At 44.1% G+C, this 27,624-nt stretch overlaps 1 protein-coding gene across 1 annotated transcript in view; it reads right to left on the reverse strand.

Moving 5' to 3' along the window:
- AFG2A (AFG2 AAA ATPase homolog A) overlaps positions 1-27,624 on the reverse strand; it is a 138,001-nt gene that overhangs the window by 106,856 nt on the left and 3,521 nt on the right. Inside the window, exons 2-9 of the mRNA XM_081332723.1 lie at positions 26,546-26,670; positions 26,254-26,411; positions 24,532-24,590; positions 22,761-23,387; positions 21,926-22,055; positions 21,631-21,687; positions 20,294-20,417; positions 18,983-19,238 (exon numbers count right to left, since the gene is read on the reverse strand). Of these exons, the coding sequence (XP_081188849.1) occupies positions 18,983-19,238; positions 20,294-20,417; positions 21,631-21,687; positions 21,926-22,055; positions 22,761-23,387; positions 24,532-24,590; positions 26,254-26,411; positions 26,546-26,670 (1,536 nt within the window). The remainder of the gene's footprint in view (positions 1-18,982; positions 19,239-20,293; positions 20,418-21,630; positions 21,688-21,925; positions 22,056-22,760; positions 23,388-24,531; positions 24,591-26,253; positions 26,412-26,545; positions 26,671-27,624) is intronic.

A 27,624-nucleotide genomic window follows, 5' to 3' on the forward strand; every position in this document is an offset into this window, starting at 1 on the left:
AGTTAAAATTAAAATTAAAATTCTCAGCCTGGGCCAGAGAGCTCGAAGACCCAGGTCTTCAGGTCCCGGTGGAATGAACGGAGGTCAAGGGCAGTCCTAAGCTCCACTGGCAGCTGGTTCCAAAGGGCAGGCGCACCCACTGAGAAGGCCCTCCCCCTGGGTGTTATCCGCTGGCAATCTTTTACCGGTGGCACCCTGAGAAGACCCTCCCTGTGGGAGCGCACTGGACGAAGGGAGCTTGATGCCGGCAGCAGGTGTTCCCTCAGATATCCTGGACCCTCGCCATTTAGGGCTTTATAGGTCATCACCAGCACCTTGAATCTCACCCGGAGGGCAACCGGGAGCCAATGCAGCTCGCAGAGTAGAGGTGTTACATGGGAGTATCGGGAAACCCCCATCACAACTCACACGGCCGCATTCTGCACCAGCTGAAGCCTCCGAGTGGTCCTCAAGGGCAGCCCCATGTAGAGAGCGTTGCAGTAGTCTAAATGGGAGGCCATGAGCGCATGAGTGACTGTGCATAGGGCATCTCGGTCCAGATAAGGTCGCAACTGGCGCACCAGGCGAACCTGGGCAAAAGCGAACCTAGGTCACGGCTCCTATATGATCTTCAAAGTTGAGCCGGGAGTCAAGGAGGACGCCCAAGTTGCGAGCCCTATCAATGGGGGGGTAACACCTCACCCCCCATCGTTAAAGGTGGAATGGTCTGGTTAACCCGAGATGCCGATATGCACAGCCACTCAGTCTTGGCAGGATTGAGACGAAGCCTGTTTCTCCCCATCCAGACCTGGACCGCCTCCAGGCAACGGGACATCACGGCGAGGGCATCACTGGGTTGGTTCGGGGTGGAAAGAAAAAGTTGGGTATCATCAGCGTACTGATGATACCCCACCCCGAAACCACGAATGATCTCACCCAGCGGCTTCATATAGATGTTGAACAGGAAGGGCGAGAGAACCGACCCCTGAGGAACTCCACAAACAAGAGGCCTCGGGGTAGATCTCTGCCCTCCTGTCAACACCGACTGCAAGCGGCCCAGGAGATAGGAGGAGAACCACCGTAAAACGGTGCCTCCCACTCCCAACCCCCTGAGACGCCGCAGTAGGATACCATGGTCGATGGTATCAAAAGCCGCTGAGAGATCTAATAGGACCAGGACAGAGGAACAACCCCTGTCCCGAGCCCGCCAGAGATCATTCACCAGCGCGACCAATGCCGTCTCTGTGCTGTATCTGGGCCTGAAACCCGATTGGTACGGGTCCAGATAATCAGTTTCCTCCAGGAACAGAGGAAGCTGATGCGCCACCACACTCAACAACCTTCGCCAAAAAGCGAAGGTTGGAGACTGGACGATAGTTATTTAAAACAGCCGGATCCTGGACAGGCTTTTTGAGGAGGGGTCTCACCACCGCCTCCTTCAAGGCGGCAGGGAAGACACCCTCCTTCAAAGAAGCAGTTATTACTCCCTGGAACCGGCCTCGTGTCTCCTCCCAGGCCGCATAAACCAGCCAGGAAGGGCACGGATCCAACAAACAGGTGGTGGTGCTCAGCCTCCCCATGATCCTGTCCACATCATCAGGGGAAAGAGGATCGAACTCAGTCCAGATAACATGCTCAAGACCGTCCGATTCCTCCACGTCAGACTCTGCCCAGTCAGATGCGGCCCTCTGTGCAACGACCTGCTGCCATTCCCTATCATCATGGGGATTTGAAGCCCCACCCCAACATTCACAGAACCAGCAACCACCTCCCCCAACCCCATCTCGTCGGGACCCCTAACAGGCCCAGACTGAGCGCCGGTTAATAATTCCCTCCCCACCCTATCCCTCCCCCTCCCTAACCTTTTAAAATAACCGGCTAAAAAATGTATCAGGGGCCTCTTAACGTGTCTCAACACAAGGCCCCTGTCTAAGCCCAGCCACCTCTCGGAGTCCCAACAATTGGGCTCGTCATTAAGGGGAGTGTGGAAACAGGCGGCTGGTCGTGCCCAAGAGGGAGGAACCCCCCTGAGGGCATACAGATCAGCTCCAGAGTAACGGTAACAAACCATGCAACAATAAAATGTCCACATAGGGCAAAGATTACAAATATTTGCAATGGGTGGTAAGATGGAATGATGGTATTCAGATGGAATAATATTGAGTCCGGTGGGTATGTCTCTCAATCCACTAGTCCAGCTCAGGTCTCACCTGAGATGGCGGTCAGGAAGGAAGCCCCAGCCGTCCTCTCACTCCGGCTGAGGAGTCCAACCTGGGGTGGAGAGAGCAAAGAGTCCCAGGCCAAGCCTACCCCAACTGGTCTCTCACACCAGTGGGGCGGTCGATAACCAATCCAAGACCGTCCTCCCACCACGGTCAGGTCCAGGCCCAAACCAGACTGTCAATGGGGAGGTCTTGATCCAGCCAAGCATTAAAACGGCCATAATAGCTGCCTGCCAGCACAGGAAATAAGCCAGGCCGCTGCTGATCTTCGGGCAGCCGGCCACTTCCGCCATTCTAGAGGGGGGGCAAAAACAGCCTCTCCCACAAGCGTCCACCCACTAGTCCAGATGATGTTCCAGTAGCAAGCAAAAGGCAAGCAAAAGGCATTCCCAGCAATGATTTAAAATCCAGGCATTCCTCAACAAGTCCACCGCGGCGGGGCAGAAACCGAGGCCGATGTCCGGGCCTAAAAGCCACCGTCACCATCCGGAAGGAGAGGGAGGGCTCCGCGCCACTGAAAACGGCACCAGCCAGCTGACAGCTCCTGATCGAGTTTCCAACCAGTAAAGTCAGTGAAATCGTCGCCGCCGCCCCTCCGTACAAGCGGAGGGTATCCACGGCAAAAAAAGCAGAGGAAGGATGCCTGCAGCAGCACAGTATTGTTCTCCAGGCCGGTAGGCCAGTAAAACGCCACTCTCCGAAGGGGGGAGGGGGGGGCCTCAGCACCGCCGAAAACAGCGCCTAGCAAGCGTTTCTGCATCCACCCCCCCGAAATCACCCCCTCATACCGTGCCACGGCTGGGCCTCCCTAAAATTGCCCCATTTAGAGCCCTTGTGGAGCGTGCGTAGCTCAAGCTGCTGCCGCCATCTTGGGCAAAAAAAAGTATAGGAATTAGTTTAAATACTATTGACGTATAGGAATTAGTTTAAATACTATTGAATTTGTAGCATTGTTTTAGATAAATACCGTGATTTGGCTAATGTAAAGGTGGGATCAAAAGTTAGACATGTATATCAAAAAGAAAGCTTATAACTAAAACATGGGTCTATGTAGGGATTGCCCATCGCTTAGGAAGAACAAAGAAACTGTTTTAGATCCTAGTGACACAGAAAGATCTATCACAATTGAACTGTCTAACTAACTATCAAACAAAGCTATTATATCTTCTGTTCTCATCTCTACGCATAATCTCATATTCTCATACATACCACTACTCAAACCACATTGTATGTTGCAAGTACTTATTTTATTCTTTCCTTGCTCATGTAGAAGTAGCTCTGCACATAGTTTTCCTCTCAGTTATAGATGCAATAGTGTCAAGCCCTACGGGCTCGACACTTCAGAGGGAGCCAGGGGAGCATGATTGTAGGCGCCCGCGCAATGCCGAGAGCCCAGCCGCGCCCACACTCACCAGCTGTCCGGCGGGCGAGCGGCCGCGCAACGCCGAGAGCCCGGCCGTGCCCACACTCACCAGCTGTCCGGCGGGCGAGCGGCCGCGCAACGCCGAGAGCCCGGCCGCGCCCACTCACCAGCTGTCCGGCGGGCGAGCGCCGGACCCGCGGACGTGCTACGAGCTGTGCGGCGGCCGAAGGCAATTGTGAGCGGCCATAGGGAGGCTACGCCGGTGCAGTCAGCTGCGAGGCGGTCCGCGTCACCACAGTCAGCTGGAAGGCAGACGGAAGCTGTTACCGGGGCCCGTATAGCTCGAATAGCTGAGAGGCCGCGAGATCCCTCCTAGGCTTCAAGAGTGGCTGCGGGTCGCGGTCGAGCTGGACGTGGGCTTGCGGGTTTGTCAACGCCGCGTGCGGGCCACAGGAGACTCCCGTCAGGTCCCGCCGAGGTCGCAGGCCCAGGTGCAGAAGCCGTCGCCACCGTCGCTGGGGCCCGCCGTTCAACCACCGCGGTCCGCTCTACGTTGCTTCCGGTGCGATCAGCCAGGGCACCGCGTGGCCGCCTGCCCTATACCCGCATCCCGGGTGGTTGCAGCAGCAACCCCAGCAAGGGGCGCAACCCCCGGGCGATTTGCAGAGCGTTCCCGGGCTTCTCGGCAGGCTGTGGAGTCAACACCAGGGGGAAGCGGCCAGACGGAGGAGGACAGCGCCATTGATGTGGACGTGGAGTGTTACGAGCATGGTGATAGGCCAGAGGAGGACCCCATGGTAAGTGCTCCGGTTAGCCCATTTTCAGTCCCGGTTACGTTAACAAACCCCACCACGGGGGAGGTGATGGGGTTTAGGGCGTTAATCGACTCTGGTAGCACGAGGTGTCTCATTAGCCGGAAGGTGGTAACCAAACTGGGTGTTGGGGTAGTACGGCTGAGGAATCCGATACGGTTCCAGCAAGTAGATGGGTCTCTTCTGGGGGGGTGCCCATCACCCACGTCACAGAACTCATACGGCTGGATATGGGGGAGCACTGGGAACGGTTGCGGTTCATCGTGGTGCCCTCTATGACAGAGGAGGTGATTCTGGGACTAACATGGCTGGACAGGTGGGGGCCGACCATCTGGTGGGAGGGGGGTTGTAGACACCTGCGCCTAGGGATTGGGCCACAGCCCCCTGATCATGAACAGCCGAGCACGCCCGTCCTGCAAGGGAGGCCGGAGGAGAGTTGCAGGGCTGGGGCAGAGGTACAAGTGCCGCCTGAGTACACCGAATTCCTCGAAGTTTTCAGTGAGCAGGAATGCGATCTCCTGCCTCCCCATCGACCGACGGACTGCGCGATCGAGCTGGAACCAGGGGTTAAACTTCCTAAGCCCCGGATGTATGCCATGACCCCACGGGAGATGTCGGAACTCCGGAGTTACATTGACAAGAACCTTGCACGGGGGTTCATACAACCTGCTCGTTCGCGGATGGCAGCACCAGTTCTCTTTAGGGAGAAAAAAGACGGGGGGCTGCGTCTTTGTGTGGACTACCGGGGGCTCAATGCAGTGTGTGTTGAACATTTGTATCCACTGCCCTTGATGAAGGACATGTTGTCCCACCTGGCAAAGGGGAGGGTGTTTACCCGGTTGGACTTACGCGAAGCCTATTATCGGGTGCGTATTAAGAGGGGAGACGAGTGGAAAACGGCGTTTAACTGCCCACTGGGCAGCTACCAATTTCGTGTGATGCCATTCGGACTCCAGGGGGCCCCCGCCGTGTTCATGCAACTGATAAATCAAGTTCTGCATGAACATTTGTATAGGGGGGTGCTCGTGTACCTTGATGACATCCTGATTTATACGGAGACAATGGACCAGCACGTTGCCCTCGTACGGCAGGTTCTGCGGAAGCTCCTAGACGCACAGCTATATGTGAAACTGTCAAAATGTGAGTTTCACGCTTCTCGTCTGGATTACTTGGGCTATCGGGTCTCGGCGGCTGGGATTGTGATGGACCCAAAGAAGGTGGAGGCCATATTGCAGTGGCAAGCCCCAGGGACCAGACGACAGCTACAGAGCTTCCTGGGGTTTGCCAACTTTTACCGCCAATTTATACCATCATTTGCTGCAGTAGCCCTTCCACTAACAGACCTACTTAAAACCAAGAAGTTAGCGGTGAAACCACGACCGGGGTTGTGTGTAGCGTGGACCATAGAATGTCAGCGGGCCTTCGAGACCCTGAAAGGTTTGTTCACCCGAGAACCCATACTTTTGCATCCCGACCCAGCAGCGCCATACGTCGTGCAAGCAGATGCTAGCGACGTGGCAGTCGGAGCTGTTCTTTTGCAACGCAACAGTAAAGGCACATTGCAACCTTGTGCTTACGCGTCCAAAAAGCTATCGGCCACCGAACGCGCCTGGGCTATCTGGGAAAAGGAGGCCTACGCCGTTCGGTGGGCTTTGGAGACGTGGCGGCATCTCCTGGAGGGGGCAGAGAAGCCCTTCGAAGTGTGGACGGACCACAGGAACTTAGAAGCCCTACAATCCCCATGCAAGTTGGCCCCTAAGCATGTACGGTGGGCCCTGTATTTCAGGCGGTTCAGGTTTACCCTGAAATACGTCCCAGGGGGGAAGAATTTCCTGGCGGATGCCCTCTCGCGGCTTCCGCAGTATGACAACCAGCGGGAGGAGGTGGTGCAAGCTCTTATCCCTCCTCTCGGCCCAGAGGTGGTACGAGCTGTACAGAACAAGGTTGTGGACGATCTTGTACAGCGGCTGAAAGAGGCTCTTGTGGGAGATAGCTGGTTAGAGCAGCACCCGCGGCTCCTAACTCGACGGGATGACCTGGCATGATATGGGAGTAAGATGTACGTGCCGCAGACCCTGCGAGAGACTGTACTTTATAGGTGTCATGATGCCAAGCAGGCCGGACACCTCGGGTTCCTAAAAGCCCTGCACCTCGCCAGACATCAGTTCTGGTGGCCCGGAATGAGGCGGCAGGTCAAGGATTATGTTCAGCGTTGCCACACGTGTGCTATGGCCAAACCCCAGCCCGAGAAACTAGCAGGGCTTTTACAGACAGTGGCGGACCCTAGCCGGCCATGGCAGGACATCGGGATGGATTTCATCGTGGACCTACCAGAGAACCGGGGGTACACTGTTATCTGGACCGTGATTGACCTGTTTTACAAACAGGCCCATTTTGTCCTGTTGAAGGGCTTGCCTTCGGCCCGGCGTCTGGCCTGGCTGTTTATAACCCACGTGTACCGCTTACACGGGGAGCCTAGATGCATTATCTCGGACCGGGGAGTGCAGTTTACCGCCAGGTTTTGGCGTGAATTCCTCCGGTTCATTGGGTCGTCCCAGGGATTAAGTTCGGGATACCATCCCTGCACGAACGGTGTTGCTGAACGGGCCAACGCCGCAGTGGAGCAGTATCTACGCAGCTACGTTTCGTACCAGCAGGTGGATTGGGCCGACTTGCTGGCGTTTGCAGAAATCGCCCACAACAATGCTGTGCACAGCAGCACTGGCCTTCCACCGTACACAGTGGTGTCCGGCTACGATTTCCCTCCCGTTCCCGAGTGCGACCAGGGATCGCCCTTCCCCTGTCAACCCCAGGAGTGGATGTTGCAAATCAGGAGGACATGGGCAGCAACCAAGGAGGCACTGACTAAGCAAGCCAGCATTGTAAAGAGCCAAGCAGACAAGAAGCGCCAACCGTTCTACACCCCAGGGGTCGGGGACTGGGTGTACTTGTCCACGAAATATTTGAGACTGCAAATACCCAGCAGGAAGCTAGGCCCTAAGTATATAGGCCCCTTCCAGGTCACCCACATCATCAACCCGGTCACGGTGCGCCTCCGGCTGCCCAAGTTCCTGGGCAGAGTGCACCCCCTGTTCCACGGGAGCCTGTTAAAACCAGCTCCTGTTCCTGTCCGGGGGGAGACGGTGGGCCCAGGGCCTGTGAGGGATGGGCAGTATGAAATACAGGAAATTCTAGATTCCAGGGTGCGGAGGGGGCGGCTGCAATACCTAGTACTATGGAAGGGGTATCCAGCTACAGAGGCGTCGTGGGTGGCAGAGCCAAACGTTCAGGCCCCTCGGTTGGTTAGGGCTTTTCATCAATCGCACCCCAGTAAACCTTCGGGAGGGGGTCGGGGGGACTCTGCTGCTTTGCTTGGTGCATGTACAAATTCTGTGTCTTGCTTTCCAGGAGGAGCCTTGGTGAGGGGGGGCCGACTGTCAAGCCCTACGGGCTCGACACTTCGGAGGGAGCCAGGGGAGCACGATTGTAGGCGCCCGCGCAACACCGAGAGCCCAGCCGCGCCCACACTCACCAGCTGTCCGGCGGGCGAGTGCCCGCGCAACGCCGAGAGCCCAGCCGCGCCCACACTCACCAGCTGTCCGGCGGGCGAGCGGCCGCGCAACGCCGAGAGCCCGGCCACGCCCACACTCACCAGCTGTCTGGCGGGCGAGCGGCCGCGCAACGCCGAGAGCCCGGCCGCGCCCACACTCTCCAGCTGTGCGGCGGGCGAGCGCCGGACCCGCGGACGTGCTACGAGCTGTGCGGCGGCCGACGGCAATTGTGAGCGGCCATAGGGAGGCTACGCCGGTGCAGTCAGCTGCGAGGCGGTCCGCGTCAGCACAGTCAGCTGGAAGGCGGACGGAAGCTGTTACCGGGCCCCGTATAGCTCGAACAGCTGAGAGGCGGCCGATGGCAACCACTGAAGATCGCGCAGCCCGGTCAGCTGAGAGGCGGCCCGGAACGGCTACGGACGACCACGGAAGCTGCACGGGACATTGTGAAGCTGACGACGACCTGGCGGTTGCGGTTATGGACGCTTGTCTTGCGGACCCGGCGGCTGTTGCTGCGTGCCTGCCGGCAGCGGCGTGGGACGCTAAACAGCTGCGCCCAGACTTTGGGGGCCGCCAGGGGGCCATGGGCGTGGCGCAGGGAGTTGCAGTGGTGGCGGGGAGCACGCTCGGGACTTTAGGAGGGAGGTGGGCTTGTACTTTTCTTCACGCTGGGAATCACGGTGCCGGTGGAGGGAGCTGGGCGTGGGTTGATGGAGTAGGGGGGTGGGGTATTTACGCAGGCCAGGCGGATGCTGGTCTGCGCGGGGGAGGGGTGGGGCCCATGGGTGGGGCTACTGCCTAGTTACAGGCACAAGATAAAAGGTACGTTGGGGCGGGTTGCCTCCAACGCTGACTTTGCAATTGCTTGGATATCCTGCTAGTAAAGGTACTCTCGCAGTCAACTGTACTACGTCGTCATTCTTGCTTGCGTTTCCCGGCATAGACGAGGTGTTGACAAATAGAAGGTACAAATTCAGGGGTCTTGGATCACTAGTTTGCCTGTTCTCTCTAAGGGACTCAGTGATAAAGCCAAGAGGACCTTATCACAAAATTGCAATTTTTAAACTTACTGTTATTTAACTACTTTATTCTTTCCTTTCTTGCAATCACAGATTCTGGATTTAACAATGTTATAGTAGAACTGCAAAGGACATGCATAAAAGAAGAAGTTTTGCAGCATGTCAACCAGCAAACAGTAGTTTCCCTCGTTTTTAACCCCTTTTGAACCTCTTTTTGCCTATGTGGTTCTAGATCACAGGAGCAACAGAAGTCTAAATCCACCATAAATGTGTCCTTAATGCTGATTTCCTGTTTAGGAAAACGTACATTTAATTATACTACATTCCCCACCAAGTGATTTGCATTCATGAATTTTAACTTGTCTTAATTTATGTATTTCTTTTTTGTACAATCGGTGGCTGCTAGAATGAATCAAAGCTTAAAACTGATCTTGAGTGGTTATGCGAGTCAAATCCATAAAGAATAATGTAATGGTTACATTCTCTTCTACCCAAACATCTGGAATGCACCAAGTAAGAGAAAGGTAGTTTTTAATTTTGTCGTTTTTCATTGTTAATCAGTTACTCTATTCCTCACAATTTTATGAGTTAATTGTATTTTATTATATTTATAGATCTGTATACTGTTTTGAAGTGCACTAAAGTGTAAATGTACATGTGTAAATGTACACAAATCCTTCATACTAAGTATGTACTAAACACAGTTAGTCATTTCCTGTTGACTCCCCACTCAACCACATTTGCATATGTAATTACAGAAAAAAATAAGTAGCAATAATATTTATTTATTAAATTTATATGCTGTCCTCACTATCAAATCAACTCTAAAGGCAAAATAACTTATTTTGTACTGTTCACTTACTTTTGTACTTATTTCATCCATCATTCAATTATCTAGACTCCATTTCTTCTTGTTATATCACACAAACTTTCCCTTGAATTCGTTTTGTAATGTACCCTACTTTTGCTTCCATATAACAAAAGGACAGAAGCAGTCTCATGTAGAGTAATTTTTGATACTTCCATAAGCATTCTTCCTTGCAGTAGACTCTACCTAAACAGTAAATATTTTGATCATAACTTCTCTCCATTTCTCTGCTTCTTTTAACCAACCAAGCTCTCCTTGACTAGATAGTTTTCAACTTTATTTTTCTCTATATGCACTATACAACATCATTTTTTGGTAACATTTTCCTATCTGATGTTTTTTCCCCATTCTCCGTTTCCTTCATGTTTTTTCACTTTTTTCATATTTTTCATCAATGTAACTCCACATACTTTTTTGGCATTCTCTAACATAATTATTTTCACTTTGTTGCATTCATTTTGTTTGGGGATTACCTATAAAGGTAATACTGTTCATATAGAGCTAGTACCTCTCTTTAGGCAGTCTACTTTCACTCTTATTTCTTTCACTTGTTTCTTTTTCTTTCACGTCCATTTTTTTCCTGACGATCAACACCAGATAAGGTCCTATCTCTCTAGTTGGAACAGCTCATCACCTTTACATCTTACACTAATTATCTCATCTTTACCATAAACCAGGGGTGTCAAACTCAATTTCATTGAGGGCCGCATCAGCATGGCGGTTGCCCTCAGGGGGCCAGGTGGGTATGGCCAGGGTGGGCGTGGCCTACTGGGTGGGCGTGGCTAGAGTGCATATGGCCTAATGGGTGGGTGTGGCCAGCTTTACATCGTTCGCATCAAGGGTGCCTATGGGGGCCTGGGCAGGAGTGGGACAGATCTGAGGGTCTCTGGCAGAAGGAGGGTCTCTGGGCCAGGGCCAAGGCAGTGGGGGCCATTCCCTCTCTGTTTCCAGGATGGCTTCGCGGGCCGCATGAAACCACTTCGCGGGCCGGATCCAGCCCCCGGGCCTTGTGTTTGACATGTCTGCCATAAACAATCAACTCAACTGTGCTCTTTGACTCATTATTTTCTCATATGTATGCATGAACAGGCATATGTTTAAATCACTTCTTGAAACAAGCAGATATTTTTCTAAACAAATACCTGCCAAATAGTTACCATTCTGATTCATTCTTGGCTCTCTGAATCATCCAGTTACTCCTGCACTTTCATTTCATTCCCACACATCAATTCATGCCACATAGCAATATAATTTTTCTTTGCAGGTCACATTAATTCAGATTGCATTATCTATAACATCAATTCATAATTTCTGGCATACAGTTCAACCTTTTCCTTTGTAAATTTATAATTTTATTTTTCTACTTCATAAGATATATATCAACTTCATATCTTCTTCCCCTTTTCTCAAATTTCACAAACATACAACATACATAATTTTATTTCAATTCATTTATTAATGTATACTTTTTACCATATACACCTCTTTCATTCCAAGTCTCAAACTTCAATTCTACCATGATAGATGCAGCATTCCCTACTAAATGTGAGGACACAATACTTAACAATTTAAGCACAATTGGGCTAATGTGCTAGATGCTTAATCAAATCCCAGTTTTACACCATAAATGCTCACACTCTTCTCTGCAAGTTAGAGAATCCTATTTGAGACAACCTTGCAAACTAACATACCATTGCCCAGGTCCCACCAATTAGGTGACACATAATATGTGTGGACTCCCTGAAGATATATTTGGAAATGTGATGAGGTTTATTAGAGAAATCTAAGATGTGTTTAGTACTTATGATGGGAAGGGATATTTATTATATTATTTAAGTTTGTACATTAATTACAAAAGTAATATAAAATCGTTCCTGTTTGTACAAGTATAAGAAGTTGGTCCTTCACAATCTGTACATTGCAAGTTTAACTGGGTAAACTATTGGAAGGAGGAAGGTAGAATTTTCAGGCTTTGTGAATGCTTAGTATTTGCTGAAACATGCCTATTGGCTAATGATGCTGTGGCAAGGCACAGGAAGCAGAAAAATATTAATTTCATTTCAGATGAAATCTATTACATAAAAAGTTGTTTCCTCCAACAAGGGCTATTGCATATGTTTGCTTTATTTTCAAGGCAAGTGTTAGTAGGATTATTATTCTTGATTTTAAAACTATTCACTGTTGCAAACCATGTGAAATAAAATGAAACAGGGCATTAGAAAATTTTAATAATTAGAGTATAATTCTTTTGTTAAAAGTTGTGCAAGAATTAGCTTTTGGCTGAGGCAAAACATGTAAGAACTATGCCATTATTAATCAAATCACCCATTTATAAAGTCCTTTTTTACAAATATATTCCTACAGTTCTCTTATAATAGCTCTACATTCTGTCATTTTGAAGTATATCTTCTTCAGCAGCTGTGGTTTTACTATAATTTTTTTTTAATTTGCTGTTTAAATAAGAGATAGATATTTTAATAAAGATGATTGAGCAGGATGTGGAGTGTTATAATTGCCCCTACAAAATAATGGCAATGATAGTAATAATTTTGTACCTATCTTCCTGCCAAAGTACCCTAGAGAAAATTACCATGAATAAAAATAATCTTCAATTTAAAAAATTAAAGCCAAAAGTCCTACAACAAAACTATAAAAATGCAAGATTTAAGTCTAAGTTCATTTTAAATGAAGGCTGCTAAGAAAAAACTATTTAAATTACAAAGAAAAGAAAATGTAGTCAGCGAAAGAAAAAGGAAAAAAGGATGAGCTGTGAAGACAGAGGAAGAAGGGCATTTATTAATGCTTGCTTCAAGTGAGGATTCATGATGAATTAGACCAAGGCTTTTCAACCAGTGGTATGGGTACCACCTGTGGTAACCTGGCAGGTGGTACGCGACCATCCTAGAGAAGTGGTAGCGGGGAAGGGGAATGAGCTGAACTGGTGGCAGTACCGCACAAGCCTGAGTGAGAGATGGCCGGAGCTGCAGGGCTGTCAGGGCTCAGCGGAAGCGCCAGGATCAGTGCCAGGCTCCAGCTGGAGCTCGGCACTGATCCTGACGCTTCTGCTGAGCCCAGATGAAGCACCGATCAGCTGGAATGTTGCAGCATCTCCAGGGTCTTTTACATTCAGATGCTTGGCAACTAATTCATATTTATGACGGTCAGTGTCCCAGGGTCATGTGAAGTGACCAAAACCTACTGCAACCACCCAGCAGAGGGGGGGAATAAAAACCAAACACCCCCCCACCCCACCCCCACTGCCAATCCTCAACAGAAATGCTCACAACAATGAAAAACCTCGGACAGGAGGAAGAGTGCTGCCGGGCGGGCAGGCAGGTGTCTTGCTTGGCTGTGGCTTGGGGGGCACTTTTTTCAGTGCCATTGTAACTTCAAACAGTCACTAAGTAAACTGTTGTAAGTCGAGGACTACCTGCACTTTATCACTTTTTTCCTTTTTTTTATCATGAAGTTTTTGACACCTTGCTAGGCGACTGGTGGTACTTGGATGTTGCCATATCCTAAAAGTGGTACAATGGGTGAAAAGGTTGAAAAGCCCTGAATTAGACATCCTTGAAAAATCAGGGTGCCACTGGAATAGAAATCGGCAACTACATAGTGAATTCTGGCTTGTACAGTCTCTCTCTTTCTCACACACAAAAGTAATTAAAATGCCAACCTATACATATGGTACAACTTTGATCAACAGAAATATCTCTTCCACTTGAACACGAATACGCAAATGGCAGTATACCATTTCTTAGGCAGGAAAACAAAAGATAATACACATTTTTCAAAAATGAAGTGCACTAATAATATTTTATAGATCTTTGCTCAGTAATGAATGGGCAATCAATGGATTGTTGAAATGATTATCTGCCAGTGCTTCTAAGTTTCCCTATAAATGTTCTAAGCAGGCAACAAGTCATAAAATATATAGGATAAATAGAAAAGCCCATTTCAAAGCAATCAGAGACTATTAATTGTTCAAAATCTCCCCTGGGAAATATCACTGTGGACTCCAGTTTTTACTTTTAGAACAAGATCAGGATTCTTTCTTTTAATTTTCATGACATTAAAGAATAAGTTTGTATACACACTTGATTTTCCTCAGGGACCTTAATGTGACGTAAACAGCCTCGTCCTCCAGTATTTCTCCACAATGTTCCTATGAGATAGGTTCAACTGAGAGGGACTGACTGGCCCAGAGTCTCTCCTGAGTGTCAATCCATAAGAATTAGCTTGAATCTGGAACTCTCCACTTTTCGCCCAATCGTTTAACCCATACCACGCTCGGACCCCACTGTGATTTCCTTTTGTCAAATTCAGGGGAAAGGAAATGGAAGTAGGCTAAGGCTAAAAGAGCCAGTAATGATACAATAGTTAAGACCTCAGGCTAGAAACTGGAAGGACATGACTTTTTGTCCCACCTTAGACACAAAGCCACTTGATGACTTGGGCTAGTCACTTTCTCTCAGCTCTAGGGAGGAGGCAATAGTAAACAACTTCTGAAAAAAAATTGCCAAGAAAATCGCAGATCTGTCCAGGACGCTTCCAAGAATTGAACACAATTAAACAGAAAAGAAAAAAAGGCTAAGGTATATTATTTGGTTCTAGCCAGCATGACTTCTTTGAAACTTCTCCACAATTAACACAGATAATGAGAAGTTTATAAGAATGCTTTTGAAAACAACAGAAGAGTAGATGCCGCCTTAAAACTATTCGGTGAAAGCAAGTTTTCATTTCTGAGCAACAGCAGGTACTGTGGGCAGTTTATTATTCAGCACTAGGAAAGCTCGTCTTCCTCAGCCAAACACTTTATAGAAGTTTTCCTGTGAAATGACCAAATCTTATAACAATCACAATAGGCAGTTGTAAGGTAAAAAGGCAAGAGAAACACTGCATGTAATTTAATGCTGTCTTGTATTCTGATACATTTATGCCAATATTAGTACTATTAATCTGAGAATGCCATCCCTAATAGCAGTAACATACAAATAGGCAGTAACATCTGAATAGACATAGTCAATTTGTTCCTTGTTTATCCTTTTAAAATGAGGAAATCAATCAATCTGAAGGGACCTTCGAAGTTTTCTAATCCAACCCCCTACTCAAGCAGGAGACCCTATACCATTTCAGACAAATAACTGTCCAGTCTCTTCTTAAGAACCGCCAGTGATGAAGCACCCACAACTTCTAATGGCAAGCTGTTCCACTGGTAAATTGTTCTAACAGTCAGAAAATTTCTCCTTAATTCCAGGTTGCTTGTCTCCTTGATCAGTTTCCATCATTTCTTGTCCTGCCCTCTGGTGCTTTGGTAAATAAGTGGACCCCCTCTTCTTTGTGGCAACCTCTCAAATATTAGAATACTGCTATCATGTCCCCCCCCAGTCCTTCTTTTCTCTAGACTAGCCAAACACAAATCCTGCAACCGTTCTTCATATGTTTTTGTCTCCAAGCCTTTAATCATCTTAGTTGCTCTTCTTTGCACTTTTTCCAAAGTCTCAACATATTTTTTGTAATGTGGGGACCAAAACTGGATGCAGTATTTCAGGTGTGGCCTTACTAAGGCTTTATAAAGCGGTACTAATACTTCATATAATTTTGATTCTATGCCTGTTTATACAACCAAGGATTGTATTAGCGTTTTTGGCTGCTGCCGCACACTGCTGGCTCATATTTAAGTGATCATCCACTAGGACTCTAAGGTACCTCTTGCAGTTACTGTTTTTGAGCTAGGTTTCACCTAATCTGTACTTGTACCTTTGGTTTTTCCTGTCTTAAGTGTAAATTCTTGTTTTTCTCCACATTACATTTCATACTGTTGGATAGGGCCCATAGCTCAAGTCTGTCAAGATCTTTTTGGATCCTGAGCTTGTCTTCTGGGTGTTGGCTATTCCTGTCAGCTTAATGCCATCTGCAAATTTGATGAGTTCCCCTTCTATCCCCTAATCCAAGTCATTTATGAAGATATTGAAGAGTACTGGGCCTAGGACAGAACCTTGCGTTACCCCACTGCTTACTTCCCTCCATGTAGATGTAGTACTGTACTATTAAGGATGACTCATTGAGTTTGGTTTGTCAGCCAATTATAAATCCATCTGGTAGTGATGTTGTCTATTCACATTTTTCTAGCTTACCAAGAAGTAGATTGTGATCTATTTTGTCGAATACCTTGCTGAAGTCTAAGTATACTATGACCACAACATTTCGCTAGTTTACTAATTTAGTCACTTCGTCAAAGAATGAAATAAGATTGGTTTGGCATGATCTATTTTTAACAAACCTATGCTAGCTTTTAGTTATAACTTTATTTGTTTCTAGATATTCATAGATCTGCTTCTGATTATCTTTTCCAGTATCTTCCCAGGTATTGATGTTAGGCTGATTGGTCTGCAGTTTCCTGGGTCTGTTTTTTTTTTAAGATGGAGACCACATCAGCTTTTTTCCAATTCTAAGGTAATTCCTAAGGTAATTTCAGTACTTTTGAAAGATATGATGGTTCTGAGATAACATTTGCCAGCTCCTTCAGAACTGTCTTTTACAGTTATGTTTTTGGTAGGTTGGGCTATGGTTTCTTTTTGTGTGAAGACCGAGTCAAAGAATGACTTAAGTAGTTCTGCTTTGTCTCTGCTGCCTGATGCTTCCTTGCCATCTTCTTTCTTAAGTGGACCTACTGTTTCCTTGACTTTTTTGTAGTTATTTACATGTTGAAAGAAACTTTTTTCATTAACTTTGACTTTAGTTGCAAGTCGTTGTTCATTCTGAGCCTTTGCTTTCCTGACTTCATCTTTGCAGATTCCGGCTATTTGCTGATACTCTGCCTTAGTTATGTGTCCCTCTTTCCATTATTTGTATTTGTCCTTTCTGTCTTTCAATTTATCATATAAAAGTATATTTGGACAATGAATTAGGTACAGTGAGACATGGAAAATGACACAACTATTTAAGTATATGTTTAGTGTAATTTACAAGTTCTGCTTTTCAATCAAATTTCTATGCAATGGGCTTTAGGGTATTACTTTGTATAATTAGTGTTCAATACCATAAAACATAATTCATTATAAAATATGTTATGCAGAATTATTGCAGAAATATAGACAATTTCAATTAATGAAAAATTAACAGGCTGCATTTTGGAAGCATCGATTCTGCAGAACATATCTATTTACCGTATATACTTGAGTATAAGCCGACTCGAGTATAAGCCGAGACCCCCAATTTCACCCCCCAAAACTGGAAAAAGTTATTGACTCGAGTATAAGCCGATCCGCCGTTCTGCAAGCCTCTGCCGCCAGCAGAGGCTCGATCCGCCATTTTGCAAGCCTGAATACACAGGAATACCCTGTGTGGCCGCGGCTCTCGGGGAAGCCCTGGCTGTCCGCTTCCTCGCTCCACGCTGCCATTCGGGGCCCGCGCGTTCCCCGGGCAAATTGCGGCGCCCAGCAGGCGAGGAAACACGCCCGCTCCAGTCGCCCCCCCTTCCCTCAGGAGACGCGAAGCAAGTGACCGCCCGGAGCTTACCGAGGACTTGCGCGCGGCCGAGGCTTCGGTGCTTCCAGGATCGCGCACACCTCTCCCAAGCCGCCGCCGTCCGGAGACCTGCCGAAGTTTGGGGAGGTTTGGGGAGGTGCGCGCGCACCTCCCCAAACCTCCCCAAACTTCGGCAGGTCTCCGGATGGCGGTGGCTTGGGAGCGGTGCGCGCGATCCCGGAAGCACCAAAGCCTCGGCCGCGCACAAGTCCTCGGTAAGTTTTTTTGTTGACTGGAGTATAAGCCGAAGTGGAATTTTTCAGCCCAAAAAGTGGGCTGAAAAATTCGGCTTATACTCAAGTATATACGGTATATATCATGGCTATATATATTATTAAAAAGTTACAGATACAAAGGAAGGATTACCATTTTAAAAAGTCAGGAATAATATTTAAAGCAGTCCACTTCTTATATATATTGGTAAGTGGCACAATTATATGCAAGGTTGTGCAGATTTTATTTCTTGGAGTATGATGCATATTAGAATACATTACATAAAACTATCCTTAAAGATTTTACCTTGTGTCAGTTTTACTAATGACTTACTATTTTGCAATGACAAAGGAAACTGTATAACTTATCCATGTTTTCAGATCTTATAATCATCCCAATTTTCCTACTTTTTAAAACTATTCTTAACTCTGATGTAGGGTTTTCCAAGATTCCTTTTACATGTACAATAGTTTAAAAACATATTTGCATGAAATCTTATCTCCTACCACTAGAGGTCAGTTCACTGTAACTAAAGAAAGTCTTTATTGAGCAATTTATTTAATTCATATCCAAATTTTAACTGATCTTGATATACATTTTAAAAAAAGCAACTTGAAGATATGCTATTATATGACGTTATTTAAAGCATTTCCATTTTAAACATTATTTTGCTCACTTTATATACAATAGAAAACAAATTAAGTCCTGAGCATATTCACACTATGAACAGAATTGTGCTTGACATAATGTTCTGTTCTATGTTACAAAATCTCTGCTAATCTGATCTCATATATAGTCTTTAGTGAACAAATTTTGTCCAAACTAAACCTTTCCACATAATTTTTTCTCTATCGCCTGCTATATTGAGCCATGTTGTTAGCAAAATGTTGAACATTAGACACAAGTCACGTAAACAGGATGCATTCATTCCACTCAGCACAGATCAATTCTCATTCAAGTGTCAAAAGGATTCCAGTGGTTGTATTCTTTTTTATAGTTAACTATATTTAAATTATCTTCCACCCAAAGTATAGATACCATGACTTAGTAAATATGCACAGATAATGATTTGTTGTAAGTGAATAATGATATCTAAATACTAAAGAGTGAGCGCCTGTTACTCGTCCCAGCTTCTGCCAACCTAGCAGTTCGAAAGCACGTAAAAATGCAAGTAGAAAAATAGGGACCACTCCAGTGGGAAGGTAACAGCGTTCCGTGCGCCTTTGGCGTCTAGTCATGCCGGCCACATGACCACGGAGACGTCCTCGGACAAGCGCTGGCTCTTCGGCTTTGAAACGGAGATGAGCACCGGCCCCTAGAGTTGGAAACGACTAGCATGCATGTGCGGGGGAACCTTTACCTTTACCTAAATACTAAAGTCATCTCAATTACACTGACGTTCAGTGTGAAGCACACTTAGCTTACCTGCTTCCTTGCACAGGGCTGCTAGGTCTGCTCCTACGTACCCATGGGCACTGTCTGCCAGTTGAGTCAAATCTGATGCTGTCAATGAGTGAGGAGTCTTACTGAGAACCTTCCTTAAGATGTCTAGTCGATCTTGAGAATTAGGAACTCCAATTTCTATCTCTTTATCAAAACGTCCTGGTCTGCGCAGGGCTGAATCTAGTGCGTGAGGGCGATTGGTAGCTCCAAGAACTAAGAGCTGCCCTTGATTATCTTCCTAAAAACAAACCAGTTTTATTGAAAACAGGTTTACTGTAAGTTGAAGAAATGAGTAGTACTATAGAGTAAGCATCAGGTTAAAGACAGATAAGGCTAAGGTATCTTTTTAAAGCAGTCATGATATTTCAGAAAATATCAGCAAGAACTTCTCATTAAGTCCACAATCCAGTATAGATGTAAAGAGATTTGGTTCCTTTTCAAGGTAACACTAAACTTATTGAAACAATGATCTTGCTTTCTAAAGAGTTATAAAAATATTAGTTAAACAAGGCTCGGGGAATTTATTAACACAGATTATATATAATTCTTGAAAAACTCTACTAGCTCATTCGTATTTGCCACAGATTAAAACAACTGGAGTAATGCAGCAATTAGGATCAGAAATGGAGCTCCAAAGAAGGTGTGATGAGATCCAACAGCAGTCACCTCATCCCAGGAAAATATATCTTTCAGCTAAAGACCTGGCATCACAGTGTGACAAGATATTTTGGCACAGATAGTGTGTCACAATTTACTTAACTCACGTACAAATTTTTGTGGGATCTCATGGCTACCAGCAGATCATATCTTCTTTTTTAAAAAAAAAACGGCAACAGGAGTAGCATGTGTACACATGCCCTTTCCAAAGCAACCCGTGGCTTCAGTTCCAAAATACAGATGCTTAAAACAACTTAAGGTGGCCTCAGTTCCTTTAAAGAGAAAGCTACCTTCTGGTTTGAACTGGGGATCTAAGTAACTTTAAGATTTTAATAAGATATACCACACTATGGCACAATTTCCAGCCATTCAGCACTGCGGTGTCTTCACATCATGAACTATTTCTGGACTTTACCACCTAAGCAATGTAGCTCAATCGTAACACCTTCCATAGCCGGAACAACATATGAGGCACATCTATACTGCTATGCAATGTAAGCTTCCATTTCATAATCTGGAATCATCATTGAAAAATAAATTTTGTCCCAAAACATTCTCGGGCACAACTTCTAGTATAAATTACCAAATGTGCTTCAGAGTCACAGACGGGATGAGCAAAGAGACAAAGAGACTTACTGATCCAATGCCATCCATCAGCGTTAACAATGAAGCTACAATTCTTTTTTCAACTTCATTCTGGGCTTCTTCTCTCTTTGGACAGAGTGCATCAATTTCATCAATAAATATAATGGATGGTCGCCTTAACAAAAATGGGAAATAACATGTTTCTTGGAATACAGAAATTAAAAGGGAAATAATAGCATATATCTTATAATATGCACACTAGAATGAATATGCTTATAAAATGAAAAGGTAAAGACATCCTCAAATTAAACTCAATGTCTAGAGACTATATGGGCATATCCTACTTTTCAAACCATTATTGCCTTCGTCTAGGGTATTTTTTTCAATGTTATCTACTGGTCTGTTACTTTGTGGTAGCCTCCCATCAAATTAATAATCCGGTCCAACTCTGTTTAACTTTTTCAAGATCAGCCAAAGCTGTTGGGTGTTGCCACCTGCTATGACACTCAATAACCTCACTGAATAATTCAAATATTCAGCTGATTGCAGTATTTCATGGTAGAGTTAAGAGAATAAGAATGTATCTTAAAACAATGTATATATTCCAACACTAAATATAGACCAAAATTTAGAATACACATTTTTTAACCATCATAGAAATAAAGACATTATTTTTCTTCAAAACATGAAACCAAAAGTTAACCCCAATGAAAATACAAACCAAGATACAATGGCTATGAGAACAGTCTGGCACACTGACATTTATAAATTTCTACCAATTATCCTAGGGTATGGGCTTTTATATCCATCCATCCACCCACCCACCTAACCACCCACCTACCTACCTACCTTCCTAGGTAAGCAATATGATCCTTATGAGCACCAATCAGCCTGCAGATATCTCATTGCTGTCCATCAGCCAAGTTGACCCACATGACTTAATATTTTCAAAAATATTATTCTAACTAAAAATAACAAATGGGAATATGATATTCAGCAAAACAAATTCCAGCCTTTGGCATCATTTTTACTTAGAAGAATGCCTCTGGACTAAGCTGCCTGTTCATTTTTAAGAAATGTTGGTGAATGTAAGTCAGTGCTTTCTTTAGAAGAAACTCCATCTGCCCAAGAAGGACAAAGCTAAGTTGAAGTACTAGAAAGAATGTTCTGAAGACAGAAAAGTTGGTAGGGAGGAATCTTAACAGTTTGCCTTCTAGATAATAAACATTTTATGAGCACACCTGACATTTTTAAATAGAGAAACTGCCTCTCTTGCAACTATTTTATCAGAGCTCACAAAATTCTAAATATGCTATTAGAGCAAAAAAGTTACCTATTCCTTAAGTTAAACCGTCTGAAATAACTTCACTGAAAGAATAGAAGCATACCGTAAAGAGGCTTCAGAAAATATCTGTCGTAGCCTGGCTTCACTTTCTCCATAAAATCTGCAAGAAAATCAAAACTATGATTCGGTGTCAAAAGTCTCATACAGTTCCCTATACAGGTACATTACTGTGTCAACATCTTGATATAAATACGTCATCGGTCCTTCATTTCTATTTACAGATGTAGCTATATCCTATTTGGGTAGCAAAGAAGCCCTGTATTTTAAAAACAGTCAATGCACTGCTAATTTAAATTTAAATAAAGCAAGGGTGAAATAAATCAATGAAGGGCACTTACTTGCTTATTATTTCTGGACCGTTAACTGTACAGAAGTTAGCTTCAATCTCATTTGCAATTGCTCTGGCTAGCAAGGTCTTCCCTGTACCTGGAGGACCATATAAAAGCACTCCTCTTGGAGATGGGATTCCTTCAGAGTCACACATAAACAACAAAGAACTGTAGCTAATTCTTGGACATTGTACGATATTAAAAGTTCATAATTGTGATAATAAAATAATTTCTGTATTAACATTAAATTAATAATGAAATACTGTATTACATATGAAATATGTCATAATTATTTTTAGAAGCATCCCAAATAGCAATTCTACAGAACTGAACATGAACAGCACAATTTTTGTTACTAATAGCCATTTTAACTTCTACTATATATTTCTTTAAACTTAACATAATTGAAGAGAGGATTTATGTAAATTTTTATAAATTTTAGTAGCTTTTAAAAGCCATGCAAGTCACTTTTTGATCAGCACAAGATAGTTAATATAGAAAGAGTTTTATGCCCTCTTTCCTGAATGGACCTTTAAAGAAAGCTGCCAAACTTTAAGAGAAGTATTTTGGATGCCACCAAAGGAAAACTGTTGTAAAAGACTGATTCAGGCTACTGACTCCTTCCAGGTTATTCAACAAGCTATGGTTAAGCAAAACATGACAGAAAAAAGATAATTAAATCATTGTTTAGCACTTGGGCTGCTAAAACAACATATTAAAAGCAGTATAAGATCTGCCATTTGAAGAAAAACAAATACATTTAAACCGTGTCTTACATTATTTGACGGGGTTACGAAATGAAAAATAGTAATTTATAGCATACTTTTTACCATAGATTTCCTACCATATTTCCTAAATAGATCAGGCTGCTTTAAAGGAAGTTCAATCATTTCTTTTATAGTTTTCAGCTGGTTACTGAGTCCACCTATTGAATCGTAAGTAACTTTTGGTTCAAGACTGTATTCTTCTGTCACTTTGACTTGTGGTTGAATGAAACTGACCCTAGTCCTTGACGATATGAAGTAAAATGTTTCCGAATTCTGTGACAATCCTGTTTTATCAGCCAAAGGTAATTCTTCACCTGCAAAACCTTTCTCACAGCCTTGTGATATGATTGATTCTGAATGAAGGTTAGATCCATCACCATCAAGTATCTCTGCTGGATCAGGACTCCATGCTTCATGCCCCACACTATTTAAAGCATCATTCATGGATATGTTATGATCCTCATGCTTACATGGAGTACTGGTAGATACTTCATTGTCTGTTATTACTAGTTTTCTAAGCTCAAAAGATAAATTGAAATGATGGCTATCCATGTTCTCCAGTAATTGTTCCTGTGGTGTTTTTAAAACATCTTGCATTTGCAGCAACACACCATCCATTCCTTTCACCTTTGTAACCTTTAAGTCACAAGATCGGCCAAAGAAAGTAATTTGCAGGAAATTTCCTGGTAATACTACCTTTCCATCTGTAAAAAGAGATTAAGAAAACCAATCAGATTTCTCACACAGTCCCCGCTTAAAATATTCCTGCATAAAAGTATATGTTAATAAAAGCAATACATCAAGAAATATAATACAACAGTTCATTTAGTTCAAAACACAGTTCATTTAGACATTATGCACATTTAGTTCAAAGTTACGACAGCACTGAAAAATGTGATTTATGACTGTTTTTATGACTGTTCAAAGTTAGGACAGCACTGAAAAATGTGATTTATGACTGTTTTTCAGTTACGACCTTTGCAGCATCCCCATGATCATGTGATCAAAATTCAGATGCTTGGCAACTGGTTTATATTTATGATGGTTATATTTATGCAAGGTCACGTGATCCCCTTTTGCGACCTTCTGACAAGCAAAGTCAATTGGGAAGGCAGATTCACTTAGCAACTGGGGTACTTAACAACTGCAATGATTCATTTAACAACTGTAGCAAGAAAGGTCGTAAAATGGGGCAAAACTCACTTTACAAACGTTTCACTTAGCAACAAAATTTTGGCCTCAATTATGGTCATAAATCAAGGACTACCTGTAATTTTCAAAGCAAAAGCAATGATCTTGGTGATTTAACTGTCAGTTCTAAAAAGGGTTGCATTTTCTATAGCCTTGGTTTAAGTTTTAACAATAAAATAATTGTCAGTCCTTTAAAAGCCCCTGGAGCAAGAAATGAAATCAAAATAGGGATATCATATCCTTCTCTTATTCTTGCTTTTGGCATCCAAAATTAATTTACTGTGACAAATTAAGATACACAGAAAATTAGACTACATGGCGTAGAAATCCAACAGAAAAGCTCACAAAGGTTAGTTTTAACAAAGCACACCTATAAGTCTGTTTTGAGGTCAGAACCATCTATTTTGGAATAGCACTTTTCTTCTTAAGAGAATTTCTATGCACTTTTAAAAGGCAGCCTCTTCAGATTGGATAGTTATAAAGTTTCAAATGCAGTATTTTTCCCTATTCTTGATACTCTTAATCCAGAGTGAGTGTATTGGATCTCTGTAAAGCTCAGAAACCCAAAACGTTTGACTACACACAGAGGCAGAAGATTATATGTATTTAATATCTAAAACTATAATAAAACCCAGAAAACATAAACTAAACCCATACCTAAGTTTCTTAAGAGGCTAATGGACAAGTCTTCAGTACTGATACAGTCATCTTTAACCCTAAGAAAAAAATAAATTAAATAATCCTTGTTAAAATTTAATAAAATATCATTATTTCAAGAACACCAAATGTACTCCAATGTAAGGACTAAATGAAACTACTGCAAAAGTGACTTCATACAGCAATTCTCATCCAGAAATTTGTTATACTGTTTCTTAGCATCACCACATGGACTCATAGAAACTACTGCAGTCTCTGTAATTTAATGCATAGGTTCTTAAATCCAAGCCCTAAAAAATCTTTTGTTTATCAGAAATTACTAAGCTAACATCAATAGGGAGTGCACTAAACGTAGTTGTCTGTCTGTCTGTCTATCTATCTATCTATCTATCTATCTATCTATCTATCTATCTATCTATCTATCTAATCAACCTACCTACCTATAATAGCAATTCTGGTTAAATATCAAGCCAATCTAAAATCAGCAACACATTTTTTGTCAATATTCTTATTGATGCTTCTTCTTTTCCTGACATCCCAAGAAGACCAGCAGATGTTTCACATATACTGTATTTCTGGTTATTTTCTTTCCAAGACAGCCTCTGCTGCAACCAGATTAGTTTTATATAATGTTGCCATCTTGGGATAAACCATTACAGGTTAGAAATTTCTCAAGAGAATTTTGGAAGCATTATCTGGGGAGATTCTAAAATTGAAAACCAAAGATACAAGAGAAAAAAATCTAGGGAATTTACACAATGAGAGAAATTTAAAAAAAATATCCAGGAAGCAAATGGAGAAAAGAATATCATTCTTCAAGAGTCAAATAGCAATGTTAATCTAGCAGAAGATCCATCAGATATGAGACTCTGAAATTCGTCTCCTTCAAATCCAGAATGCACAAACCTCAAGAGATTTTAAATGGACATCTCATTCATTAAATTTCTTTCTTTTTATTTTGTTATTTACAACCCTAGAATTACCCAAACTACTGTATTTTACAGATTGCAGCCTTCCTTTTAAATAAATTTTGGTCCTTGTTTCATACGGTTTATAGCCACTGATATTTTTACTTGATATTAAACACACAAGAACACTTTCATACCACCAATCCTTGAACCCGCATACTATGGTTGTCTACATAGCAAGACTGCTTGTGTACCAAGTTAGTTAATTACAGTTAATCCAACCCATGCCTCCAAATGAGAATTCCATTCAGAGTCATCTGAACTGTGAGATAGATGGCAAATACATTTGATAAATAAACAAGAAGCATCCCAATTCCTTACAGCAGCTTTAAGAGCAAAGTGTCTGTAAAGTCTGTTACACTTTACAGAATTACACAACATATAATGTACTTAATTTAGTCAGCAATTCAGATTTGAGTTACAAAGATATTCTATAGAGTAAGAGAGGAGGTGCATAACACAAATATATCTGCTCTTAATATCTGCCATGGGCTCTCAAGAAAAGACAAAGTTGCTTTAAACAAAGTTGTCCCTTCCACATGCTCTAAACTTCTCTTTCAGAACTGAGATCCGAAGCAGCACAAATGTCCTGGCATGCAATGCCACCGTTTTAAATATAAGGAAAACTTAGGTCTTTAAAATAAATTTCATTATGATCACATGAAACTTCTTCATCACAACATTCACTCAAAGTCACAATAAATTGGAAATCTGACCATAGGTAATAATGTAAAATGCATGGATATCAACATACCCCAGCTTTACTTCCACTTCCTCTGCCTGAAGTACAGCACCAGTCACAGGCTGGACAAAGACTGTATCACCAGGTACCACTTTTAGATTCTTCTGTGTAATTGCACTTAAGCCAATTTTTTTACCAGGGAACCCTGCAACAGGCCATGCTGTGCAAACCTAACCAAAACAATAGAAAATATAATTAAAAAACAATCTATCCTTTCAAGAAAAATAAAATAAAATACACCATTACATAAACAAATACATGTATGCACAAATACACATAGAATTGATCAGAAAACAAACACCACCTCTTGCTTCCCATTTGTACTGGTGAGCAGCACTGGACGCCCTATAGAAATATTTGTCAACTTCATGTTGTTGAGCGCCAATTGCACAAAAGATCCTCTATATATTTTGGGGAGTTTGTCATCTTCTAAAATTAAAGAGAAAAATACAATTATACATATAATTATAATTTGGTTGATCTAAAATCTTTAAGAATAAAGTCCAGATTTTCTCTTTAAAGTCAATGTAAGTACAGAACATGACAGGCAATACCCGTATTTTCTCCAAAATAAGACCCATTAGGGCTTATTTTGGGGGGATGTCTGACTTTGCAGCTGCCCGCCCACTCCATTCCATCTGCTCTCAGTCGCAATGGGGCAGGAGAGCACCTGTCACACTGGTGCCACCACGAGGTGAAGCTAAGCAGGTGAGAGGGTGGAGCTGCCCCACACACCCTGCACCCGCTTACTTCAGGGCCCCACAGTCATTCCACTCCCCACTTGGCGATCTCCCCCCACCCATTCAATGACCTGGCTGCCCGCCCGCCTCTTCCGTTTCACACCACTCCCGAGCTGGACTGCCATGTTATGGAGGATGGGTGGGGGATGCTCGGTCGTTTTACCTGATCCCACTCTGCCATTTCAGAGCAGGGGGAGATAATGGTGAAAGGCCTCCACTGCCACTGCACATCAGCTGCATCAGCCGCTGGAGGGGCTTTCTTCGGGGCCCACCCCACAGATTATCTGCCTGGCAGCAGCAGCCACCACCTTCCCCACCTGCTGTTTGGCTCCTGCAGCACTGTGTTGCACTGCCTGCTGCCTGTTCGCTTCCTGTATTTTTATTGTTTCAGGCAGCATCTTTGGAGGCTGGTGGTAGGCTCTCTGCATTGTCCCTGGGCTGGCAGCTTTGGCCACTGGCCACCTTCATGGCTCTGCCCATACAACCATGGGAGAATTCACGACTGGAGTCAGGGTGGCACGGTTTTTGGACCATCCCCACTGCCAGCCCTGGTATAACTCTTGTAGCTGCGTGGGCAGAGCCAGGAAGATGGCCAGTAGCTGAAACTGCCAGCCCAGGGACAATGCAGAGAGCCTGCCACCAG

Source organism: Vipera berus (assembly GCF_964194415.1).
Source record: "Vipera berus genome assembly, chromosome: 7".
In the NCBI taxonomy this organism is placed as follows: domain Eukaryota; kingdom Metazoa; phylum Chordata; class Lepidosauria; order Squamata; family Viperidae; genus Vipera; species Vipera berus.